General features: G+C 43.5%; 1 protein-coding gene across 1 annotated transcript in view; it reads left to right on the plus strand.

Annotated features, from left to right (window-relative positions):
• Nucleotides 1-25,295, plus strand: part of LOC135524029 (membrane-associated guanylate kinase, WW and PDZ domain-containing protein 2-like) — a 358,255-nt gene that overhangs the window by 264,187 nt on the left and 68,773 nt on the right. The window contains 6 exon segments of the mRNA XM_064951156.1: nt 3,418-3,449; nt 8,118-8,310; nt 8,980-9,095; nt 10,855-11,047; nt 12,446-12,697; nt 17,116-17,301. Coding sequence (XP_064807228.1) covers nt 3,418-3,449; nt 8,118-8,310; nt 8,980-9,095; nt 10,855-11,047; nt 12,446-12,697; nt 17,116-17,301 — 972 coding nt within the window.

Raw genomic sequence — 25,295 nt, forward strand, 5'->3', positions numbered from 1 at the left:
GGTTGGCCCTGGGTTCCTCCTAATGCAAGACAATGTTAGACCTCATGTGGCTGGAGTGTGTCAGCAGTTCCTGTAAGAGGAAGGCATTGATGCTATGGACTGGTCCGCCCGTTCCCCAGACCTGAATCCAATTGAGCACATCTGGGACATCATGCCTCGCTCCATCCACCAACGCCACGTTGCACCACAGACTGTCCAGGAGTTAGCGGATGCTTTAGTCCAGGTCTGGGAGGAGATCCCTCAGGAGACCATCCGCCACCTCATCAGGAGCATGCCCAGGCGTTGTAGGGAGGTCATACAGAAACGTGGAGGCCACACACACTACTGAGCCTCATTTGGACTTGTTTTAAGGACATTACATCTAGGTTGGATCAGCCTGTAGTGTGGTTTTCCACTTTAATTTTGAGTGTGACTCCAAATCCAGACCTCCATGAGTTGATAAATTTGATTTCCATTTAATTTTGGTGCAATTTTGTTGTCAGCACATTCAACTATGTAAAGAAAAAGTAGTTAATAAGAATATTTCATTCATTCAGATCTAGGATGTGTTATTTTAGTGTTCCCTTTATTTTTTTGAGCAGTGTAGTTTACATTTTCTGAGGATTTAAAAAAAAATCTCTGAGTCACTTCATAAAGCTTTTCATGTACTTTAAAATGTCAATGTCATTGATCAGATAATATTAACTTGTACCTCAGATAGAAATTGTCAATTCACTTTCAAGCTGATTCTATTTTTCTGAGTCTATTCGTTTTGGAAGTTTGGTGAGGGTCAAATGTCACAGGCTCATTTTATCAATCTGAAAAAATACTAAAAAATGTACATAACATTACCAACATAAAAACAAATTATGTACAGATTACCTTGATATTGCTGTCCAAATCTGAATGATAGAGCTTTCAAAATTGGTCCTAAACGGTCAGATTGAGTGGGGGGCGCCTCCTTGTTGCAGCATTGTCAAATTAGCCATTTTTGTGTTTATTTTTAACATTTAGAGAAGGCCTAATTCCCACTCCTTAATCTCTAAACCAATCATTTATCATTAATGCTGACATTGTAACCTATCGAAAGAGGGGTTTGATCGAAAGATTGGTGATTGTAGCAGAGAGTTGGAAATTGGAAACTGTTCAGGGGCAAATACTGACTGCAGCTATTCATTAGCATTGTTTAGAAGTACTCCCCTCTAACACACATGCTAAGGTGCCGGGAGATCACAATACTGAATTCAGATTTAGAATTATAATGAGCGCCATGTTGGCTATGTCCATGATTTGGCGTTCAAAAACAATACATAAAAAAATGTTGTTGCTTGTAAATGTTTATTTAGACCTTTTTTGGAATTACATACCGGCCATAATGGCAGTAAATGTAAATAGTTGCAGGCAGGGCTGGCATATTTGCTGAGTAACGAATGCATTGTAGAGCTATACAATGGTAAAATGAATATACCCAAATACTGGTTCAGTTGGCAACCAATGTTCTTAAATCAGACAATCCAATTCTAGTAAGATTCTAAATTAGAATGGTATTTTCAGGGACCATACTTGTCAACATTAGACAAAGTTTAAATTCAAATGGTTTCTCAATCTCAAAATGCACATCAGCCAATTAAAGACGTTGATTTACTTACACATGATAGAACGTTAGAACAGAGCCCTGTGGGTCCTGGTCAAAGGTAGTGCACTAAACAGTATAGGGAATATTGTGTAATTTGTGAAGCAGACCATGACTAAAACACTTCATTTTATTCCATATAGGTCGATTGGCTCTCAAGTTCCGACCCACATTCCGTCTGACTTCTGTTAGAATCTTAAAGCCGCTCTCCGTAATTTGTTTTCCAGCCCAATGCCATCCCCGGAAATATTATAAATTGAAATAGCCAAACCATTGAACAGCATCAAATATCCAAACTTGTGCCTTTAAACCCCTGTACCCCTGTGTATACATTCATTGACTATTGTTTAGCTGGCTGACCTTCAACTATAGTTCTCCCAGTGTTCTCTCTGACAAAGCACAGGACAAATAACCACTTCTCAATGGCATGCTGCTAACATTTCTCATGAAACACTCGCTCCCACTGTCCTGCTGCCCACCACAACAATGTTATCCAGGGTCCTTCAGAGGAGCACTGAAGCGGAATAAACGCAGATAGTTCCACATGATTCTTCAGATGCTGCTTTAGCTGCTTTGCTAGTTACAGTACAACTTTTATCATATGAACTTGCTGCTTGTGAACAATTAAGGAGACAGCATTTCTACCGTAATTGCATGTTAGCGGACAGTATAAATGTGTATATTGGGTCTCTCCCTTTCTCTGTACGCTCAGTGTAAGTGTCTTTGATGTGTTGGAGTCACAGGGGGCCTGTGTTAGTGAGGCTGTTGTGATAGCGGCTAGGCTATGTTAGGCTTCCTGTATGTGATGTACCCATAGAGTTGGATAGAGAGCACACTTGGCCCAAAGCCTGCTTTTGCATGGGCATTGTAATGGAGGGCTTGCACCATTTTGAAGTAGCCAACTATTTTGGGCTTCCTACGGGTTAAGGAAGGATCACAGAATTACATTCAGGTCAGCCAATGCTTTAAACTCCTGAGAAAACATTGCAGCACTAAAGGTGGCAGTAAATCATCAACCTTGGCTTTATCCCCGTTCAGACAATACACACTTGTGCACAGTAGATGGTGGTATGCACATTTTCAGTTAATTTACAGACTGCCAGTATACTCATGTAGGATTAGAAGAAGAAAGTACAGCTATCCCTCAATGGCATTGTGCATAAGCAAGTTCAAATCCCCGAGCTGACAAGGTACAAATCTGCCGTTCTGCCCCTGAACAGGCAGTTTACCCACTAGGCCGTCATTGAAAATAAGAATTTGTTCTTAACTGACTTGCCTAGTTAAATAAAGGTTATAAAAAATGTACAGCCCAGCTAGGAGTTATTGGTTTTTTTTTAAGGATCTGCTCCCTCCAGCCTACAGCTAATGATGCAATTATGTTTAAAACAAATGCAACCAGCAAACTCATTTAGGGGCAAGTTCCACAAACAATGCCAAAACAAGAGGAATAGGAAATGCAGTAAACTGTGAATGTTTTCTCTGGGTTACGAAGGGTCGTTTCCACAGCCCAATGTTGATAAAACAGAGGTTGGTATTGTGAGTATAACCAGTTACACTGGTTTTTAGGTAAAATGGTGTCCCTCTGCTCTCATGTTATGTGTAATAGCCTACGATGTATGGATTCAAATTAGAATCTGTGATAGTTCATTCTTGTTCTGTATTCCAGTTCTTACTTTGCACTGACATTAGCCTATTCCCTCTTGTACTGTCCTTCTCCCCCCAAACATGTTGGTCTGTGTGATAAGATACAGTTATTTTCCTGTGTCTGCTCTCAGGACTAAAATGTGTTGTCTGTTTCTCTGCAGGTCACCTCTCTCCATGGAAGACCTCCAAACAGGTAAAACACAACTATTTGTGTGTGTATATTTATTTGATTGCAGAGGGAGAACGGTGACACAGTAACATATTTAATAAGTGTGTGTGCATATGCGTGTGTGCGTGCGGGTTTGTCTGTCTCTGGGACTTAATTGAGCAGCCTGGGAGATGTTTTTGCCTTTGCTTCACTGCTGATTTAACCCGTCTTCCTTGACCTGCTTAGAGTCAACCATTGGTGGTAGCCTATTATGTTTATTTGTACAGTAATTCTCTGAAAAGAGGATGGGCTCGTGTTATTTTTGCTTCAATTAGGCACATTTTTATAGTGGTGGTTTGGGCTTTGAAAACAATTATTTAAAGACATGCTCCGGAACTTTGGCAACAGCTTAATATTTTTTAAACCTCCTGCTTTATGCTGTCAATGTATAGTTCAAACATGCATAATCTATGAGTAGAATTACTGTGTTAGCTACCTCTATTAGCCACAAAATCCCTAGCCGTGCGGCACCATTTTCCTTACATTTTCCACCATGTGGGCCAGCCCCCTAGCAATTCAAGTTCGAACCAATGAGCTTCAGCCCCTTGTCATTTGAGTGACAGCTAGAAAAGTGCAGACACAGCAGAGCGGAAGAGAGAGCAATGACATTGTGCACATACGTGACGTTGTACATCATTGTCGACTTTTGGCTCGTGAGCACCACTTTAAGAACTACTGGCTAAAATGTATAGGCTAAATCCAATTGAATTCAATCACTTTTTGGCAGCACCCATTATGATTTGAACGAAACCTCCTATACATATTTGCCCAATGTAAAAGTGCTCAGGAAGTGACTTTTGGACCTGAATGCCAAAACAGTCAAGATACAAAAGTGCTCCAAGTTGACCCCACCATACCATGAGACATCCATGTCATCATCACTGGAAATGATAAATGGCTTTTTTTTAGTTTGATATCACTTAAAAGCTTAGAAACAGTATACTGTCCTCCTTATAGTGTGTGTAACCGTAATTTCACAGCCAGCCAAACTCCATTCAACAAGAAACTGAAACAGAGTCAGGGATAGGCTTCCAAAAACCTCCAGTGTTTTATTGATGAAACGGAGTGAAACTGAAACATAAAATAATGGAATTACTGATATATAAATACACAATACAGTGCTTAGCCAACAACTGCATTTTTTAAAATTCTAAACCCCAATAGTGCACACACTTCACCTGAATGAAAGGAACTAGCTGCTACATCAATTAACAGACACTCTAGGCAGGGTGGTACACTTGACATAAAATCTGAATTACCAACCATCTAGTATAAATACTCTCTGATACAACAGAGATAAACATCTTAGAACATGATATGTACTCACACGCAGTGCTTTCGAAGAATTTAACAACAAGGATGGCAGGAGATAACCAGCAGTGCTGCAACCGTTCTCAACAATGAATCTTATTTAAATTAGAAGATCAAGTCCATATTATGGCAAGCAAAGTGAAAAGACTGAATCATTACTTTAAGACATGAAGGTCAGTCAATAAGGAAAGTGTCAAAAACTGAGTTTCTTCAAGTGCAGTCACAAATGCTACCACAACCACAGCATTCTGCTGTGATACAGCATCTGGTTTGCGCTTAGTGGGACCACTAAAAAGCTTAGAAACAGTATACTGTCCTCCTTATAGTGTGTGTAACCGTAATTTCACAGCCAGCCAAACTCCATTCAACAAGAAACTGAAACAGAGTCAGGGATAGGCTTCCAAAAACCTCCAGTGTTTTATTGATGAAACGGAGTGAAACTGAAACATAAAATAATGGAATTTCTGATATATAAATACACAATACAGTGCTTAGCCAACAACTGCATTCTTTAAAATTCTAAACCCCAATAGTGCACACACTTCACCTGAATGAAAGGAACTAGCTGCTACATCAATTAACAGACACTCTAGGCAGGGTGGTACACTTGACATAAAATCTGAATTACCAACCATCTAGTATAAATACTCTCTGATACAACAGAGATAAACATCTTAGAACATGATATGTACTCACACGCAGTGCTTTCGAAGGATTTAACAACAAGGATGGCAGGAGATAACCAGCAGTGCTGCAACCGTTCTCAACAATGAATCTTATTTAAATTACTGCCTAGTTCCCTTTTCAGCACCAAAGAAAAAACACAAGCTAGATGTAATTCAATTGAATGGCCCCTGGGTGGCGCATATCAAAGTGTATATAAACCCTGTACGGAGCAGAACAAACAGGTTGTCAAACTTCAAAATTTCTGAATATACATCTATTTTTTTTACCTTTAACGTCGATGATCTAAAAACATGTGAACTCAAATGTTTTTCACATTCTAATTTGTTGTACCATGGACCCTATTTTACATTCTCTAAGGTTTTTGTGTTGTGCCCGCCATCAGTTGAGACAGAGCATACTCTTTAATACAGGGTGGTTGTCATATTTTGGCTGAGAAATGGACTAAAATGGGAATACATTTGAAATTTCAACTTCCAAGTGGTACCATAAAGATGGTTGGGGGTCCACACATCAGACAATGTAAATTAAATGGGAATATCTGTTGTTTTAAATTATACTGTCAATCCTCCATAGGAAACCTATTGAAATCAAATTGTATTTGTCACATGCGCCGAATACAACAGGTGATAGACCTTACAGTGAAATCCTTACTTACATGCCCTTAACAAACAAAGCAGTTTTAAGAAAATACCTTTAAAAAAGTAAGATATCAGAAAAATAAATGATTAAAGCAGCAGTAAATAACAATAGCGAGGCTATATACAGGGGGTACCGGTACCGAGTCAATGTGCGGGGCCCCGGTGTCAAGGTAATTAAGATAATTTATACATGTGGGGGGGGGGGCAATGCAAATAGTCTGGGTAGCCATTTGATTAGCCATTCAGGAGTCTTATGGCTTGGGGGTAGGAGCTATTTAGGAGCCTCTTGGGCCTAGATTTGGCACTCCTGTACTTCTTGCTGTTACGTAGCAGAGAGAACAGTCTATGACTAGGGTGGCTGGAGCCTTTGACAATTTTTAGGGCCTTCCTCTGGAACTGCCTGGTATAGAGGTCCTGGAAGGCAGAAATTATAGTAATACAGTAGCAGTCAAAGTTTGGACACACCTACTCATTCCATGTTTTTTCTTTATTTGTACTCTTTTATATATTGTAGAATTATAGTGAAGACATACCAACTATTAAATAACACATTTGGAATCATGTACTAACCAAAAAAGTGTTAAACAAATTCAAATATATTTGAGATTCCTTTCAATCAACAGGTGCCTTGTTAAAAGTTAATTTGAGGAATTTCTTTCCTTCTTAATGAGTTTGAGCCAATCAGTTGTCGTGACAAGGTAGGGGTGGTATACAGAAGATAGCCCTATTTGGTAGAAGATCAAGTCCATATTATGGCAAGCAAAGTGAAAAGACTCTGAATCATTACTTTAAGACATGAAGGTCAGTCAATAAGGAAAGTGTCAAAAACTGAGTTTCTTCAAGTGCAGTCACAAATGCTACCACAACCACAGCATTCTGCTGTGATACAGCATCTGGTTTGCGCTTAGTGGGACCATCATTTGTTTTTCAACAGGACAATGACCCAACACACCTCCTTGCTGTGTAAGGGCTATTTGACCAAGAAGGAGAGTGATGGAGTGCTGCATTAGATGACCTGGCCTCCACAGTCACCTGACCTCAACCCAATTGAGATGGTTTGCGATAAGTTGGTGTATAGAGTGAAGGAAAAGCAGCGAACAAGTGCTCAGCATATGTGGGAATTTCTTCGCGCTTGTTGGAAAAGCATTCTATCAAGGCAAATGGTGGCTACTTAGAAAAATGTAAAATATATTTTGATTTGTTTAACACTGACGATTTACACTTAACAAAATAACAAGACGAAACGTGAAGCCATACAAACTAGATCTACAAAAAAACTAGACATACAAATAACCCTAGACAATACAAAAACTAGCGTACCCACCCTAGTCACGCCCCGACCTAAACAAAATATAAAGAAAACAGATATCTAAGGCCAGGGCGTGACACAGGGCGTCATTGTCCATTTGGTCTTCCAAATGGACAATGACCTCAAGCAAACTTCCAACGTTGTGGCAAAATGGCTTAAGGACAACAAAGTCAATGTATTGGAGTGGCCATCACAAGGCCCTGACCTCAATCGCATAGAGAATTTTTGGGCAGAACTGAAAAAGCGTGTGTGAGCAAGGAGGCTTAAAAACCTGAATCAGTTACACCAGCTCTGTCAGGAGGAATGGGCCAAAATGCACCCAACTTATTGTGGGAAGCTTGTGGAAGGCTACCCAAAACATTTGACCCAAGTTAAACAATTTAAAGGCAATGCTATCAAATACTAATTGAGTGTATGTAAACTTCTGACCCACTGGGAATGTAATGAAAGAAATAAAAGCTGAAATAAATCATTATCTCTACTATTATTCTGACATTTTCACATTCTTAAAATGAAGTGGTGATCCTAACTGACCTAAGACAGAGATTTGTTTACTAGGATTAAATGTCAGGAATTGTGATAAACTGAGTTTAAATGTATTTAGCATGTAAGGTGCATGTAAGGTGCATGTAAACTTCCTACTTCAACTGTAAATCTTTCTCATTTATCCTATCCCATCACTATCTGTCTCTACTGCTGTGCCTTCAGATACCAGAGCAGTGGGACCCCCATGGAAGTCCCCAGACTTGCTTGTCAGCCCCAGTGCTTCCCCCGGGCACACCCTTCTCTACCCAGCCACAACATCACACCTCGGTCCCCGACTCCACGGAGGGCTTCGACCTCAACAAACCCGACCCATATGACCTCTATGAGAAGTCCAGGGCCATCTACGAGAGTAGACGTGAGTATTGTTACATGGTGTAAGATAAAGTTTCCACTAGACAAAGACCTTGGGTAAGTTCTGGATTTTCCCCACTGAGGGAAATTATGATTGGGGGAGGGGAAGCTGATCTTAGATCTGTACCTCGGGGAAACGTCACACCAGAACGAGTACCACACTTCCGCTTCCTGGTTCTGAGGTGGAGACTTTTCCTTAACTGAGAAGATGTGGCAACGTAATGTCTGATTTGTCCAGTAGTGGCAGAAGTTATATCCACAGCAACCAAAACCAACAACTAAGTCAACATAGCTTCATAACATTATGGAGTATTATTTAGGTATGGCATATTCAGATAATGCTTAACAACAAGTGTGAATACTGAATATGCAATCAGTAGAATTTGTACCGTCTGCCTTTTTTCTTATTCAGTCTGTGAAGGATATTGATCTCTTAATCCTGAAAGATTAAAAATCAGTGCTGCATTCTCTCCTCTCTTTGCCACCATTGTCTGTTTGTGGGGGAATTCTCTGCATTCAAATTCTTTCTTCCTCACTGTCTGCATCCCCTCCTCTTTCTCAACTCTTTTATCCTTGTTTTTTCTACTCCTCTCCCTCTCTCTCCCTCTCTTCCTCATTTCCTCCCTGTCTCCCTGTGCCTCCCTCACACTCTCTCTTTCTCTCCCCCTATCAGGTCCAGAGTACCAGGAGGTGGAAGTTCACCTGTTGAGGGAGAAGACTGGGTTTGGCTTCCGCATCCTGGGGGGAGACGAGGCCGTGCAGGCTGTGAGTCCGGACGCCCGCGACAAGGCTCGTATGGGACGGGCTGGACAACACACACCATTATACACACCTAGCATGTCTCACCTCATTGAACACACCTGCTGTCTGCTGCTGCCTACACACCTAACACACTGAACAACATGTAATACAAACCTAACATCATTTATACAACGCATGGGTCTAATCCTAAATACTGTTTGGTTAAAACAGCATTCCTGGCGGTGTCTATCCACAAGTTACCACAAGTATTTTAAGGTCATAGAACAAAGTAAATCGGCTAAATCTATCTGACTGCGTAATAAACTGTCTCATCAGCCCAGCCAAGCAATCTATAAACTTGATCTACACTATAAAAAGCATCTAGATATTATCTCCCATTACTTTTAGACGAACATTTAGTTTTCAACATCGTAGATTTGTATAAACCTTGCTGTCTGTCTCTCCGACTTTGCAACATTATTTTAATATTCAAATTTGATCTCCAGCTGTCCCATAGTAATGAACGTGTCGGGACGAGACAGACAGGCAGGCAGCATTTCTCAACCATTCGAAATCAGGAATCAGATAGCATCATTTTTATGGATATACAGTATACAAAGAAATGTCAATTGAAAAAAGTCAGATGAAACAAAGTGGACTTTTCCAGCTTTAGTTTGAAATTATTGTTAGCTTTGTTGTCCTGACAAGTGAGCAAATGTTCTATGCCAGGTGAAATCACGCCTCATTAGCTCATTGTTATGGATGTATCCAAATAAATGTCTCTATAAAAGAGCTTATGCAAATACAGATACTGTTATATTGGCTGCACTTTTTGACGTGACTGTAAGTTAGCCATAGTTGGCTAGTTAGCAAGCAAGGGATAAGAACGTTGTCAGCCAGTATGGCAATGGAACATTTCAAAGTAACAACTCGGTCACGCCCATAGATACAGAACAAAAACACTGAACGACTGGGTCGCGTTAACTGAACCGATAGACCAACCAGCCAGCTTGGGTACCAACCCTAGATTTGGTTTGGGACTACATCTTGTGGAAGGATGAAATATTATGAAGAAATTCATCAAAACATTTTTTTTAATGAAAATATGTCAATCATTATTTGAGTATGTTGGTAACCTGTTGTATAAATGTGATAATGCCCCCGAAGCCGGTGTTTGGAGGAGATATTGACACTTCGTCTCAGGCCTAACACCCCTGCCAATATATCCTCCAAACACGGGCTTCTCGAGCATTATCACTTAAGTAATAAACACCTAACACCATAATACCCAACTACACCATAATGCACACCTAATGTCATCTTACATACATCTAACCAACTTAGAGTTCCATTATTATATTTTGTTACGACCCAACTGATTTCAGCTGCCGCTGGGGCGGCAGTGTTAGAGTGTTGGACTAGTAACCGAAAGGTTGCAAGTTCAATCCCCCGAGCTGACAAGGTACAAATCTGTCGTTCTGCCCCTGAACAGGCAGTTAACCCACTGTTCCTAGGCCGTCATTGAAAATAAGAATTTGTTCTGACTTGACTTGCCTAGTAAAATCAAGGTAAAAAAAAAAAAATACATCAAAATGCAAGTTATAGATCTGTCATTCTCATTGAAAGCAAGTCTTATAAGTGGTATATCCGTTCTATATTCAAATTTTTTTATTGGTTTGTTTTTTAATTCTTTGCTACGAAACGTTTTGCGACAGTGTGGCCCACTGAACACGTCCGATAGAATGTTTATTTATTCCCACCCAGCACACCTATAAATGTGCTGCTAATATAGATTGTCGTTGAACAGATTGTGATTGGGGCGATCATAGAGAACACTCCTGCAGAGCGCGATGGACGTCTTCGACCTGGGGACGAGCTCATCTCCGTGGATAAAATGGTGGTTGCTGGGAAACCACACAGATACGTGATCGACCTGATGCACGCCGCTGCACACAATGGTCAGGTCAGCCTGAAGGTCCGGAGGAGAGTCCCCTTCTTCAGTGAGTAGAATTCACTACAATGTATACACTAATTCACTAATCACTACTATACTACGTATACACACTACTGTAGTACACTATACACACACACTATACCAGTGGCGGTCAGTGCCATTCAAGATGAGGGAGGGCGATTTTTTTTCATGTGCATGGCCTTATTTCTATTACAGCATATTGGATGACTGTCATTCATATTCCATTACACAGTTTATATAACAGTGATAGGTTTAAGCTACTATATGATACTCAATTTTTCTCCGTACCCATTGTGATGTTGCTACAACTTAGCCTCTGAATGAAAGTTTACAATGTAGGTGCACACAGGTCAAGACAAAAATTTGAGCTGACAGACAGTGACACATTCAATACCGCCTTGCACACTCTTGCCTGGATCGAGCTGATATAGGGTGTAATCTTTAGTCCAACAGTTGCAAACAAGAGTTTCTATTGCACAAATTCAGGTATGTTCATCTTCGTTTTGTTCCATTTGTTTCCGTTTAAGATTATTTTCAACAGAATTGGCGGAATTAATAGATCCCCGATCACCTGCAAACACAGTTCGCTTTCATAGCATCCATTAAAGCTGATACAATCATGCAGTAACGGCAATAAATTAGTGGCAATAAATTAGTAAAAGCTTACCTTGACTTGGAAGAGTTCCAGTGTTGTGTTGGATAGTGTTTGAGTATGCTAAACTAGCTAGCTGCATTTGCTAGCTAAGGCAGTGAAACTGAAAGTGAAAAGTGATTCTCTCTCTTGCTTCTCCTTTATTTTGGAAGAAATTAATTTGTTCAAAACTTTTCAACTATTGTTTTTCCTCTCACTTTCAGTCAACTATTCACCACATTTATGCACTGCAGCCCTAGCTAGCTGTAGCTTATGCTTTCAGTACTAGATTCATTCTCTTATCCTTTGATTTGGGTGGACAACTTGTCAGTTCATGCTGCAAGAGCTCTGATAGTTTGAAGGACAACTTCCCCACTTACTGTGTAAGTCTATGGAAGGGGGTAAGAACCATGAGCCTCCTGGCACCCAGAGGAGGACGGAAGCAAGCTGTCCTCCAGCTACACCATAGTGCTACCCTACAGAGTGCTGTTGAGGCTACTGTAGACCTTCATTGCAAAAAAGTGTTTTAATAAATGTTTTTTTGACGTGATTATATTTAGTGTAGTTTAATCTAAAAAGTATAAATGTTTTCTGATTTTTATTCTTATGAAATTCACTGAGGAGGATGGTCCTCCCCTTCCTCCTCTGAGGAGTCTCCACTGCTCTATATATATTATATAATGGCCAGATCAGGCTGACGGTCAGGAGGAGAGTCCACTTCCCGGGTGAGAAGGGTACGTAAGCATAGAGGGACTAGAAAGTCACCTTCAACATTTCTGCTGCCCTCTGTAGGTGAGGTGTTAGGGGTGAACGGCCGTAGCCCTGGCTACGTGTCCACGCAGCACAATTCCCCGCGCAGCGACGCCGCCTCAGCTTCCTGTCCTGTAACCCCCGGCAATGTCCAACCACCATCCACCACCTCCCCTCCGGAGGGCACCATCCCCCTGCATACCAGTGATGTCATCATCCACCGCAAAGAGAACGAGGGCTTCGGCTTTGTCATCATCAGCTCGCTGAACCGACCGGAGAACACAGCTGTCATCAGTGAGTTACACAATGTCTCAAGTGCCGTAGGAATATAATCACCAGAGTAAAACTACTAAAGTAACTCTATTTCTATTTCTTTCGCTATGGGTTATTCTGCAATAGAACAGGATGGGTGCGTAGACCATTTGGGATTTTCTGTTAATTGATAGTTACACAACACCACTCCATGTGTTTTAAAGTTAGCCAAGAGGGGAGATAAACCTTTTGCCATGATGTTAGAACACTTGTAATAATTCAGAAAACATTACACTTCAACAACTACCCCTCCCTCTTGGCCAGTCCTTTCCCTTCGATGTTTGCAGATCTGTGAGGTAGAAGCAATTTGGTGGAAGCTTTAGCACTACACTGTGGTAAATATATACCGTACCTATTCAAACCCTTCAGACAAGCTAACATCGAGGGGTTATGGCCAAAGGGTAGGGCAGGGTTGCTCAAACTCGGTCCTGGGGACTGTGCCTCGAGGAGGCATTCTCCTATTTCCATTAGTTTTTTTACTATCTGTGATAAACACGCCCCTCTCAAAGTACTGGGTAAGAGGTTGAGACAATCCCTGGTTTACAGTGGAATTATCTGATTTGACCCTAAACATCTCAAATGAGGCTGTGAATGAAACTGCTGAATGCCGGCCTATGGTTAATCTATAGAATTTTATCGAAATTGAGATTTCAGAAGTTGTAATGGCACTCAAATCTATTGACCTTAAGAAAACGGCTGGCCCGGATAAATTGAACACTTATTTTTTTTAAAGTGGTGCAGAGATCATTGCTACCATCCTTCTCTACCACTCTCACTCATACTGTATTGGCGAGTAATATGATTCCAAAAGTCTGGAAAGCAGCCTACACCTTTTTACATAAGGGTGGAGATACATCCCAGATGGATAACCATCATCCCATATCTAAACTGTCTGCACTGGCAAAAATGTGGGAAAACCTGGTGAACTCAGTTGAAACACTTTCTTTATGATAACTCAATTTTATCTAAATTTTAACTCTAAAAGGCGAGCAAATTGATTGGGTCATCTACTAAAAATATCTTGGGATTTGGTTAGAGGAAAAACTGAATTTTAAACCGCACATTGACCAAGAAACTGAAATTGGTTTTTATTTTAGGAACAAAGCACTTTCTATCGGTTCTGGATTATGGTGATGTTAGCAAGTACGTTAAAAACTCTGGACACGGTGTATTACTATATCACTCACCAAATACTGATTTTTATGCCATTGCAAAATGTACCTCTCTCTCCACCAGGAGGCTAAGCACTGGTAGACTTTTGTGTACAAGGTATTGAAAAGGCAACTCCCTTTGTATCTCTGTTCCTTAATGCGCCTAGCTGAACTCAGCTAGCCGAACCAAAAAAGTGTGCTTAAAACTCCCTTAAAAGACCTTCATTTGAAACATGAGAAAAAAGTGGCAATTGTACTTTTTGTCCTTTTTGAGATGCCGTAGACAGTATAGTCCAAATGAATCTAAGATCACTCAAGGAGTCTGTCATTAAATTTAGTTGTACAATTTTACATCTAACTAAGATGTTAGGTGTAGTATTTCTCAATGAAAAAAATGTGTGAAAAAATGAGGAGTCTCGTTGAATGACAACAAATACTTTATTGAGGAATCACAAACGAAGAGTCGTAGACATCGGCTCCGAACTTTGGCTTGCTTCCAGATTTTTGGCGGGTGTTTTTTAACACTCGCTGAAGTTGAAAACAAATAAAAATGTCACCAAATGTCGTCATAATATATGCACAAACTATACCAAACTATTTTTATAAAATGATGCCTGAGGTTATGGCTGCCGCTTTAAAGTCTCCCAAACAACTACTTTTGTACATAATGTTGTTGCTACCATCTCTTATGACCGAAATTAGCTTCTGGATATCAGAACAGCGATTACTCACCTCGAACTGGCTGAAAATGTTTCTTTAATGAGGATGACCCAAAGGATATACTGCTTTGTCAAGGCCCAAATCCCCATAATCAGCATTAAGAAAAGACAGAGGAAAAGTGGGAGGAGGGAGGGGTGCCTTTTAGGAATTCGAAAATTAGTAGGTAAACCACCACTTCCCTCCGTATTATTGGCCAACGTGCAATCATTGGAAAACAAACTACAATTAAGACTATCCTACCAACGGGACATTAAAAACTGTAATCCTATGTTTCACCGAGACGTTGCTGAACGACGACACGGATAATAATACGACGAGGCGCAGTGCTGTGTCTGTTTGTCAATAACTGCTGGTGCGTGATGTCTAATATTAAAGAAGTCTCAAGGTTTTGCTTTCCTGACCACCTTTACTCCACACACAAAGACGCATACAAAGCTCTCCCTCGCCCTCCATTTGGCACATCTGACAATAATTCTATTCTCCTGATTACAAGCAAAAACTAATGCAGGAAGTACCAGTGACTCACTCAATACGGAAGTGGTCAGATGACGCAGATGCTAAGCTACAGGACTGTAGCTAGTGCTCCCCATCACTGTCCCCAAAGTTTCCTCTGAAGAGAAGGCATTTAAATACATTTTCAGGAAGCACTGGTACATTACCGATACTGACCCACAATTGAAATCCATTTTTAAATATCCCCCACGTATGGTTTTTAACAGACACCCAAATCTGAGTGATATTGTGGTTAAATCTGATTACCCACCAGAGAAAAGTGTTAGGTTCTAATTTTTCAGAGTGAATAACGCACGAACACTAGAGAAGCTTAACCAAGTTGAACACAGCTGTGTTCAGACGAAGACATGTTTCCACCACTACAGGTGTGTATATATACATATACTCCTCTTTGGGCACTCCTCCTTCCCTCTAATCCTTACATCTTATGATTTGACAGGAAGAGGGTATTAGGATAGTGAACCATAATTTCTCCCTTCAGGGGATCTGTCTTCAACCCCTCCTTCACCGAATCCATAGATGTCCATCTGCTTCCCCTATAGCAATCCTGTGACTTCCTCCCATCCACCCAACGCATTCCAAAGCCATCTGTCTTTCTACAGAGAACCATTAACCTCTGACATAAAAACCAGTCTCTTCCACTCCTTTATATACTATGCTTATGCGTATAACATTGTTCAACGTTTACCCTGAATCCAATAAAAGGGAAACTTTGTTGGACAAGGTTCCAGAAGGTAATTACAACGGTGGCCAATGTGCTCAATGCAGCTTTATGTACAAATGCAACTCATTATTCCACCCCCGCACAGGACAAAGATGTAAGATCAAGGGCTTGATTACCTGCATATCCACCAATGGTATTTACATGTTGAAATGTCCCTGTGGTCTGTCTTACAAAGGGAAAATCTGTAGAAGCCTTAAGACACGAATCAATGAGTACCGCAGCAATATATGGACAGGTGAGACGACAATATAGTTTCTGCTCATTTTGTACAAGCTGGACATCCTATTTACTCTCTGAGATACATTGAAATAGAAATGGTCAAGAGGGGAGGGGACATTGAGAGGAAACTTCTTCAAAGGGAATATTTTTGGATCCACAGGCTCAACATCCTTAATTGGCCTTAATTTTGACTTGAATCTGTTTTTATTTATTTTTTTCATCCTAATTGAATATTGTTTGTGAATTACTGTGTATGATCATTCCCTGTGTATGATCATATATTTTGACACATTGAATGTTAATATTGTGAAACTTTTATACATTTTTTACCTCCTGTTACAGGAAGTGATGTCACTGAGTACTGCCCTTATATATAGGACCTCCCACCCCTACCTGGGATGTGGATGCCTGATGAAGACCTAAGGGTCGAAACATTGTTGTTAATCAATATCACCTGGTAGCATGAGCAGCAGTGTGCAGCGTTTTCCTTTATGTTTCCATGGGTTTGCCTACAACTCCAGCACCTGTGGAAAGTAGTTGGATGTGTGTATGTTCTTCAGCTTTTGTAACTTTTTTTATCACCTGCCCAATGGGGCAAACTCTGAGTAGACTCAAGTTGTGTGACTGCTCAGTGCACTTTGTCAATCCCTGTGCATATTTTGGTTTTTGCCCTAGCACTATGCAGCGTATTCAAATGATCAACTCATCATCAAGCTTTGATTATTTGAATTAGCTGTGTAGTGCCTAGGGCAAAAACCAAAATGTGCACCCCTTGGGATCCCAAGGACCGAATTTGGGAAACCCTGGGGTAGCGATAGGGAGTGATTCGAGACCAACAGACGTTACATTGTTTCTTCTGTAATATGCTCCCACAGTGGTTTGTTGAGAAACACGCAAGACGATGTTCTTCAACCACCCAGTGGGATCAAAACATTCTTGTTTGTGTGCATCTCAATAAACCAACAGGGGGCAGATTTGCGGGCAATACTTTCAGTTACAATTTATTTTCTGTCCAGCACTTAACAAGTTTATGCACATATTTGCCAAAACATTGATTCTACTCCCCGTACTAGCTGTGCCCCACAAGATTGGGCGTATCATCGAGGGCAGCCCAGCGGATCGCTTTGGCTGCCTGAAGGTTGGCGACCGGATCCTGGCCGTCAACGGGCAGTCCATCATCAGCATGCCCCACGCCGACATCGTCAAGCTCATCAAAGACGCCGGACTCATCGTCACCCTGCACATCATACCGGAGGAAGGTGAGTCAGAGAAAATGAGAGAGAGCGTACGGAGGGAGAGAAGGAGAGAGGGAAAGAGAGCAGAGAATAGGGAGGGAGGGAGTCAGAGGATATGAGAGAGAGAGGAGAGGAGAGAAGAGGGATGGCATGAGGGAGGGATAGAGAGAGGGAGAGTAGCAGTGAGTGGAAGTGATATCTAAAGAAATAGTGAGTACTCACATGGAATGACAAGAAATTGCTGTCTCTAGATGGTCCAGACTATTACAGTATACCTCTGGCTTATTATCATTATGCTGACCTCTACTTCTCTTGAGCAGGTTAAGCTGGACTCACCATTCAAATGATACATTATTCAACAGACTCAAGCATTTATACATTTTGACAAAATATTTGCATTTTGCTCCTATATCAACAAAATAAAGAACCAATTACGTGTGTGTAACGACAATCATCTGTAGCGGACCAAAATGCAGCGTGGTGGTTACTCATGTTCTTTAATGAAATTGAATGAGACATGAAATAACTTGACATACAAAACAACAAATGGAACGTGAAAACCTATACAGCCTATCTGGTGACAACAAACACAGAGACAGGAACAATCACCCACGAAATACTCACAGAATATGGCTGCCTAAATATGGTTCCCAATCAGAGATAATGACAATCACCTGACTCTGATTGAGAACTGCCTCAGGCAGCCATAGCCATAGACTATACACCCCCAAGACAAAACACACCACAAAAAACCCATGTCACACCCTGGCCTGACCAAACAAATGAAGACAAACACAATATATTTCGACCAGGGCGTGACAGAATCCCCCCCTAAGGTGCGGACTCCCGGATGCACATAAAAACAATAGGGAGGGTCCGGGTGGGCGTCTGTCCATGGTGGCGGCTCCGGCTCTGGCGCGGGACGTGGACCCCACTCTATCAATGTCTTAGTCCCTCCTCCTCGCGTCCTAGGATAGTCCACCCTCGCCGCCGACCATGGCCTAGTAGTCCTCACCCAGAACCCCACTGGACTGAGGGGCTGCTCGGGACTGAGGGGCAGCTCGGGCCTGAGGGGCAGCTCGGGACTGAGGGGCAGCTCGGGACTGAGGGGCAGCATTGAAGCTCGTCTGGAGGTTTGTTAACAAAGTATCCAAAGAAAGGCCAGGAGTATACAGAATGGTGTCATCTGTATGAAGGTGGATCAGAGAATCACCAGCAGCAAGAGTGACATCATTGATGTGTACAGAGAAAAGACTGCCCAAGAATTTAACCTTGTGGCACCCCCATAGAGACTGCCAGAGGTCCGAACAACATGCCATCCGATTTGACACACTGAACTCTATCTGAGAAGTAGTTGGTGAACCAGGCGAGGCAGTCATTTGAGAAAACAAGGCTGGTGAGTCTGCCAATAAGAATGTGGTGATTGACAGTCAAAAGCCTCAGCCAGGTCGATGAAGACGGCTGCACAGTATTGTCTTTTATCGATGGCGTTTATGATATATTTTAGGACATTGAGTGTGGCTGAGAGGGAGGCTTGGGCAAGTTGCTGTGGGGGTGCAGAGCTGTTGACCGGGGTAGGGGTAGCCAGGTGGGAAGCATGGCCAGCTGTAGAAAAATTTCTTGTTGAAATTCTCGATTATCGTAGATTGATTGGTGGTGACAGTGTTTCCTAGCCTCAGACTTTACAGTGTCCCAGAACGTTTTGGAGTTTATACTACAGGATGCAAATTTATGTTTGAAAAAGCTAGCCTTTGCTTTCCTTACTGCCTGTGTATATTTGTTCCTAACTTCCCTGAAAATGTGCATATTGTGGGGGCTATTCGATGCTAATGCAATACGTCACAGGATGTTTTTGTGCTGGTCAAAGGCAGTCAAGTCTGGAGTTAACCAAGGGCTTTATCTGTTCTTAGTTCTACATTTTTTGAATGGGGCATGCTTATTTAAGATTATGAGGAAAGCGCTTTTAAAGAATAACCAGTCATCCTCTACTGATGGAATGAGGTCAATATCCTTTCAGGATACCCGGGCCAGGTCGATTAGAGAAAGGCCTGCTCGCTGAAGTGTTTTAAATCAAATCAAAGTTTATTTGTCAAGTTTGCCGAATACAACAGTGAAATGCTTACTTACAGGCTCTAACCAACAGTGAAAAAGGTATTAGGTGAATAATAGGTAAGTAAAGAAATTAAAACAACAGTAAAATAGACGGTGAAAAATAGTAGCGAGGCTACATACAGGCACCAGTTAGTCGAGCTGATTGAGGTAGTATGTACATGTCGATATGGTTAAAGTGACTATGTATATATGATGAACAGAGAGTAGCAGTAGCGTAAAAGAGGGGGTGGCGGGACTCAATGCAGATAGCCAGGTTAGCCAATGTTCGGGGGCACTGGTTGGTCGGGCAAATTGAGGTAGTATGTACATGAATGTATAGTTAAAGTGACTATGCGTATATGATAAACAGAGATTAGCAGCACCGTAAAAGAGGGGCAAATCTTTTTAGATTCCTGAGGGGGATTTGGCTTTGTCGTGCCCTCTTCACAACTGTCTTGGTGTGGTTGGACCATTCTAGTTTGTTGGTGATGTGGACACCAAGGAACTTGAAGCTCTCAACCTGCTCCACTACAGCCCCATTGATGAGAATGGGGGCGTTCTCAGTCCTCCTTTTCCTGTAGTCCACAATCATCTCCTTAGTCTTGGTTACATTGAGGGATAGGTTGTTATTCTGGCAGCATTTGACAGTGATGAGGGGTGGTCTTTTGACCGCGGACCCATTACGGACGCAGGCAATGAGGCAGTGATCGCTGAGATCCTGTATGAATGAAGACAGCAGAGGAGTATTTAGAGGGCAGGATGGTCAAGATAATATCTATGAGAGTGCACGTGTTTACGGATTTAGGGTTGTGCCTGGTAGGTTCCTTGATCATTTGTGTGAGATTGAGGGCATCGATAGCTTAGATTGTAGGACAGCCGGGGTGTTAAGCATATACAAGTTTAGGTCACCTCACAGTACAAACTCTGAAGATAAATGGGGGGCAATTAAGTCACATATGGTGTCCAAGTCACAGCTGGGGGCTGAGGGGGGTCTATAAAAAGTGGCAACAGTGAGACTTATTTCTGGAAAGGTGGATTTTTAAAAGTAGAAGCTCGAACTGTTTGGGCACAGACCTGGATAGCATGACAGAACTCTACAGGCTAATCGCTGCAGTAGATTCAACTCCACCCCCTTTGGGAGTTCTATAAAAAGCCCTTCCAACTACCTCATCCCCATACTGTATTTATTTATTTATTTATCTTGCTCCTTTGCACCCCAGTATCTCTACTTGCACATGAATCTTCTGTACACCGAACATTCCAGTGTTTAATGGCCTATTTTTTGCCTTACCTCCCTTATCCTACCTCATTTGCACACTGTATATGTCAGGACCCGGTTTCGAACCTGGGTCTCCGGAGTGAGAAACAGTCACTTAACCAACTGAGCCACGAATAGACAGCAGAACCCAGAAGATGAGGCAGACACAGCAGTACTTAAGACGGTGTATTTAATAAAGAAAAAATCCTAAAATACAAAAATGGCAAATCCAAAAGGTGGTAGGTAAAACACAAAAGAACTCAAAAGAAACTCACCAAAATTAAACAAAAACAAAAAAACAGAATACCACAAGAACGTCACCCGGAATCGACAAGAGCACACAGAACACTAGGGCAGGGTGCTAACATACAAACACAGAGCACAGAACTGAGGGAAACAAAGGGTTTAAATACAATCAGGGAAAACGAGACACAGGTGCAAACAATAATGGGGATCAAGGGAAAAACACAGGGACAAAAAGCACAATGGGGACATCTACTGACAAAAACCGGAACAACCCTGGCCAAATCCTGACAGAATCCCCCCTAGGAACGGCTCCTGACGTTCCTACCAGCTCTCTCAGGGTGGAGGACCCTGAACTGACGAATGAGGTCAGGGTCCAGGATGTCTTTGGCAGGAACCCAGGAGCGCTCCTCAGGACCGTAGCCTTCCCAGTCCACCAGATACTGCCAGGACCGCTGCACCCGGCGGGAATCCAGTATCCGGTGGACGGTATAAGCCGGCTGGCCTCCAATGACACGAGGCGGAGGGGGAGGTCTGTCTGCCGGGACAAGGGGAGAAAAAACAACAGGTTTTAACAATGACACATGAAATGTGGGATTAATCTTAAGGGATCTGGGTAAGTATAGGCGATAAGAAACTGGGTTAACTCTCCTGGCAACCTTGAAGGGACCGATGTATTTTTGGGACAGCTTGCGAGACTCCACCCGTAGAGGTAAGTCTCTTGTGGAAAGCCAGACTCTCTGGCCGGGGCGCAGGGTAGGCCCGGGACGGCGGCGTCTGTTGGCTTGTTGTTGATACCTCTGTGAGGAACGCATCAGATTAAGACGGGTCTTCCTCCACATAAGCCGACAGCGTCTGACGAACCTCAAGGCTGAAGGCACTCTGACTTCTGCCTCCTGGTCCGGGAACAATGGAGGAGCATAGCCAAACTGACACTCGTGCGGGGACATACCAGTGGAGGAGGAGCGCAAGGTGTTGTGCGCGTATTCGGCCCAAACAATAAAGGATGACCATGTGGACGGGTTGTCACGAGTCATACATCGGAGGGTGGTTTCCAGCTCTTGATTCATCCTCTCTGTTTGGCCGTTGGACTCCGGATGATACCCTGAAGATAGACTGGCAGAAGCCCCCATGAGTTGGCAGAAGGCCTTCCAAAACCTTGAGGCGAACTGGGGACCTCTGTCAGAAACCACATCTTGAGGAATGCCGAAGACTCGGAACACATGATTAATTACCAACTCAGCCGTTTCCTTGGCAGAAGGTAACTTAGTCAAAGGGACGAACCTGGCCGCCTTTGAAAACCTGTCGATTATGACTAGGATAGTAGTATTGCCATGGGATGGAGGAAGTCCAGTAATAAAGTCCAATGAGATATGGGACCAGGGTCTGTGGGGAACAGGTAAAGGATGAAGGAGTCCTTGAGGCGGAGGTGAGAAGATTTGCCCTGGCAGCACACGGGGCAGGCATTGACGAAAGTGGCAACGTCTTCTCTTATGGTAGGCCACCAGAACTTACGCTGGATGAACTCCAAGGTGCGACCTATGCCCGGATGACAGGTGAGGCGAGAGGAGTGCCCCCACAGAAGGACCTGAGTCCTCACTGCCTTGGGGACAAACAACCGATTGGCAGGGCCTCCTTTGGGGTCCAGTTCGCTAGCTTGAGCACGTCTCACGGTATCCTCAACTTGCCACGAGATCGGAGCCACAATCTTAGCAGCAGGAAGGACAGGCATGTCCGTGTCATCTCGAATGGCAGGAGCGTAGACTCGGGACAGGGCATCCGGTTTGAGATTCTTCGACCCGGGCCGATAGGTGAGGATAAACTGGAATCGATTGAAGAAAAGAGACCATCTAGCTTGTCTAGAGTTCAATCGCTTCGCCTGCTGGATATACTCCAGATTTTTGTGGTCCGTAAGCACTTGAAACGGGTGAGAAGCCCCCTCGAGCCAGTGTCTCCATTCCTTCAATGCCATCTTAACCGCTAGGAGTTCACGATCCCCCACATCGTAGTTCCTCTCAGTCGGGGTAAGCCGGTGTGAGAAGAAAGCGCACGGATGAAGCTTCTTGTCTTCACCCCTCTGAGACAGGACAGCTCCAACACCAACCTCTGATCGTCTACCTCCACCACAAATGGTTCATCCGTAGTCGGTAGTATCAGGATGGGAGCAGAGAGGATGCGCTGCTTGAGTCCTTGGAAGGCCGTCTCAGCTTCTCTTCCCCAAAAAAACCTTGCATTGCCACCTTTGGTTAAAGCTGAGAGAGGAGCTGCCACCAAACTGAAGTTCTTGATGAACTTGCGGTAAAAGTTTGTGAAGCCCAGGAAACGCTGAACATCCTTAACGGATTTGGGGGTGGGCCAATCCGCTACCGCCCCTACCTTCCTAGGGTCCATTTGGATTCGACCGGGTTCCACTACAAATCCCAGGAATTGTACTCGGGATGAATGGAATTCACATTTTCCGGCTTAACGTACAGATGGCTGTCCAGGAGGCGTTTGAGTACTTGTCTGACATGCTTAGTGTGTTCTTGAAGGAGCTCGAAAAGATGAGGATGTCATCCAAGTAAACGAACACAAATATGTTAAGCATATCCCTAAGCACATCGTTTATGAGCGCTTGGAACACCGCTGGGGCGTTGGTCAGGCCGAAGGGCATCACCAAGTATTCATAGTGACCAGTAGGCGTGTTGAAAGCGGTCTTCCACTCGTCACCAGATCTGATCCGCACAAGATGGTATGCGTTCCGCAGGTCAAGCTTAGTGAAAACAACTGCTTCCTGGAGCAGCTCGAAGGCTGTGGCCATAAGGGGTAGCGGGTAACGGTTACGGACGGTTATGTCATTGAGTCCCCGGTAGTCGATGCAAGGACGTAACCCACCATCTTTCTTGGCCACAAAGAAAAACCCTGCTCCCGCCGGGGAGGTTGATGGACGCATGAGGCCTGCTTCCAGAGAGTCCTTGATGTAGGTATCCATAGCAGCTCGTTCGGGTGGAGATAGGGAAAAGATCCGACCCTGGGGGGCAAGTGCCCGGAAACAGGTCGATGGGGCAATCGTAAGATCTATGGGGTGGTAGCATGGTGGCCCTCTGTTTGCTAAACACCAGTTTGAGGTCATGGTAACACTCGGGAACTCGGGTCAGGTCGATGGATTCTAAAGACTCGGGAGTAGAACTCGGGGAATTCTGGAAAATACAAGTAGCTTGGCACGTAGGACCCCACTGCTTGATAGTGCCCACAGACCAGTCGATGTGAGGGTTATGGTTGTGAAGCCAGGGGTATCCAAGGACGAGAGGGAACTCGGAACAGGAGATCAAATGAAAGTTCATCAATTCCTGGTGTTGTGAAACTGAAAGTCTCAAGGAGGTAGTGACATGAGTGACAAGTCCAGATCCCAAAGGGCTTCCATCCAATGTAGTAACCCTCATGGGGTCACTTAGAAGTTCAGAGGGAACGCCATTCTCCTTCGCCCAGACACCATCCATGAAGTTACCTGCGGCTCCAGAGTCTACCAAGGCTTGAAGGTGAAGCTTGTGGTTGTCCCAGGAGAGGGTGACTGGAATGAGCAGACGGGAGTTGGACGGATGGGAGGAGGTTATGTTTCCCGTTACCAGTTCCCCCGGTCTGTACGGGACAGAGCGTTTCCCTGGAGCCCGGGACACGTGGAACGGAAATGGCCCGGTTTGCCGCAATATAGACAGCGTCGCTCCCTCATCCGGCGGTCTCTCTCAGCCTGGGAGATGCGTCCAATCTGCATGGGTTCCGGTGGAGCCAGTGATGATAAAGGTGGGGACTCGGAGCTGGGACTGATAGGAGCTAGAGGTCTACGGTTGAGTTCTCTCTCTCTCAGACGCTGGTCAATGCGTGAGGCCAACTTGATCAGGGACTCGAGATTGTCCGGTGGTTCCCGAGTGGCCAGTTCATCTTGGATAGTGTCGGAAAGGCCTTTCAGAAAGCACACCGTGAGCGCCTCGTTGTTCCAGCCACTCGCTGCTGCCACCGTGCGGAACTGGATGGCATAGTCCGTCACGCTGCGCCAACCTTGATGGAGAGTCAGGAGCTGTTTGGCTGAGTCAGAACCACTGCTTGGGCCTTGAAACACTCGTTTGAATTCCTCAGCAAAGGCAGAGTAGCTGGCACAGCAGGAACTATGGGCATCCCACACAGCAGTAGCCCAGGCCAGGGCTTTCCGACAGCAGGGTGATGATATATGCAATCTTAGACCGGTCGGTGGGAAACGACGAGGGTTGCAGCTCAAAGGAGAGAGAACATTGAGTGAGAAACCCTTTACAAGCACTTGGATCACCTGAGAACCGTTGGGGAGGTGGAAGACGAGGTTCAGCCAGGGGTTAACTGCCATGGGTACGTGAACTTGAGGTACTGGGACGGGAACTGTTGCCGGGGTAAGTCGATCAGATATTTGCTTAATGGA

Source organism: Oncorhynchus masou, chromosome 31 (assembly GCF_036934945.1).
Source record: "Oncorhynchus masou masou isolate Uvic2021 chromosome 31, UVic_Omas_1.1, whole genome shotgun sequence".
Taxonomy (NCBI): domain Eukaryota; kingdom Metazoa; phylum Chordata; class Actinopteri; order Salmoniformes; family Salmonidae; genus Oncorhynchus; species Oncorhynchus masou.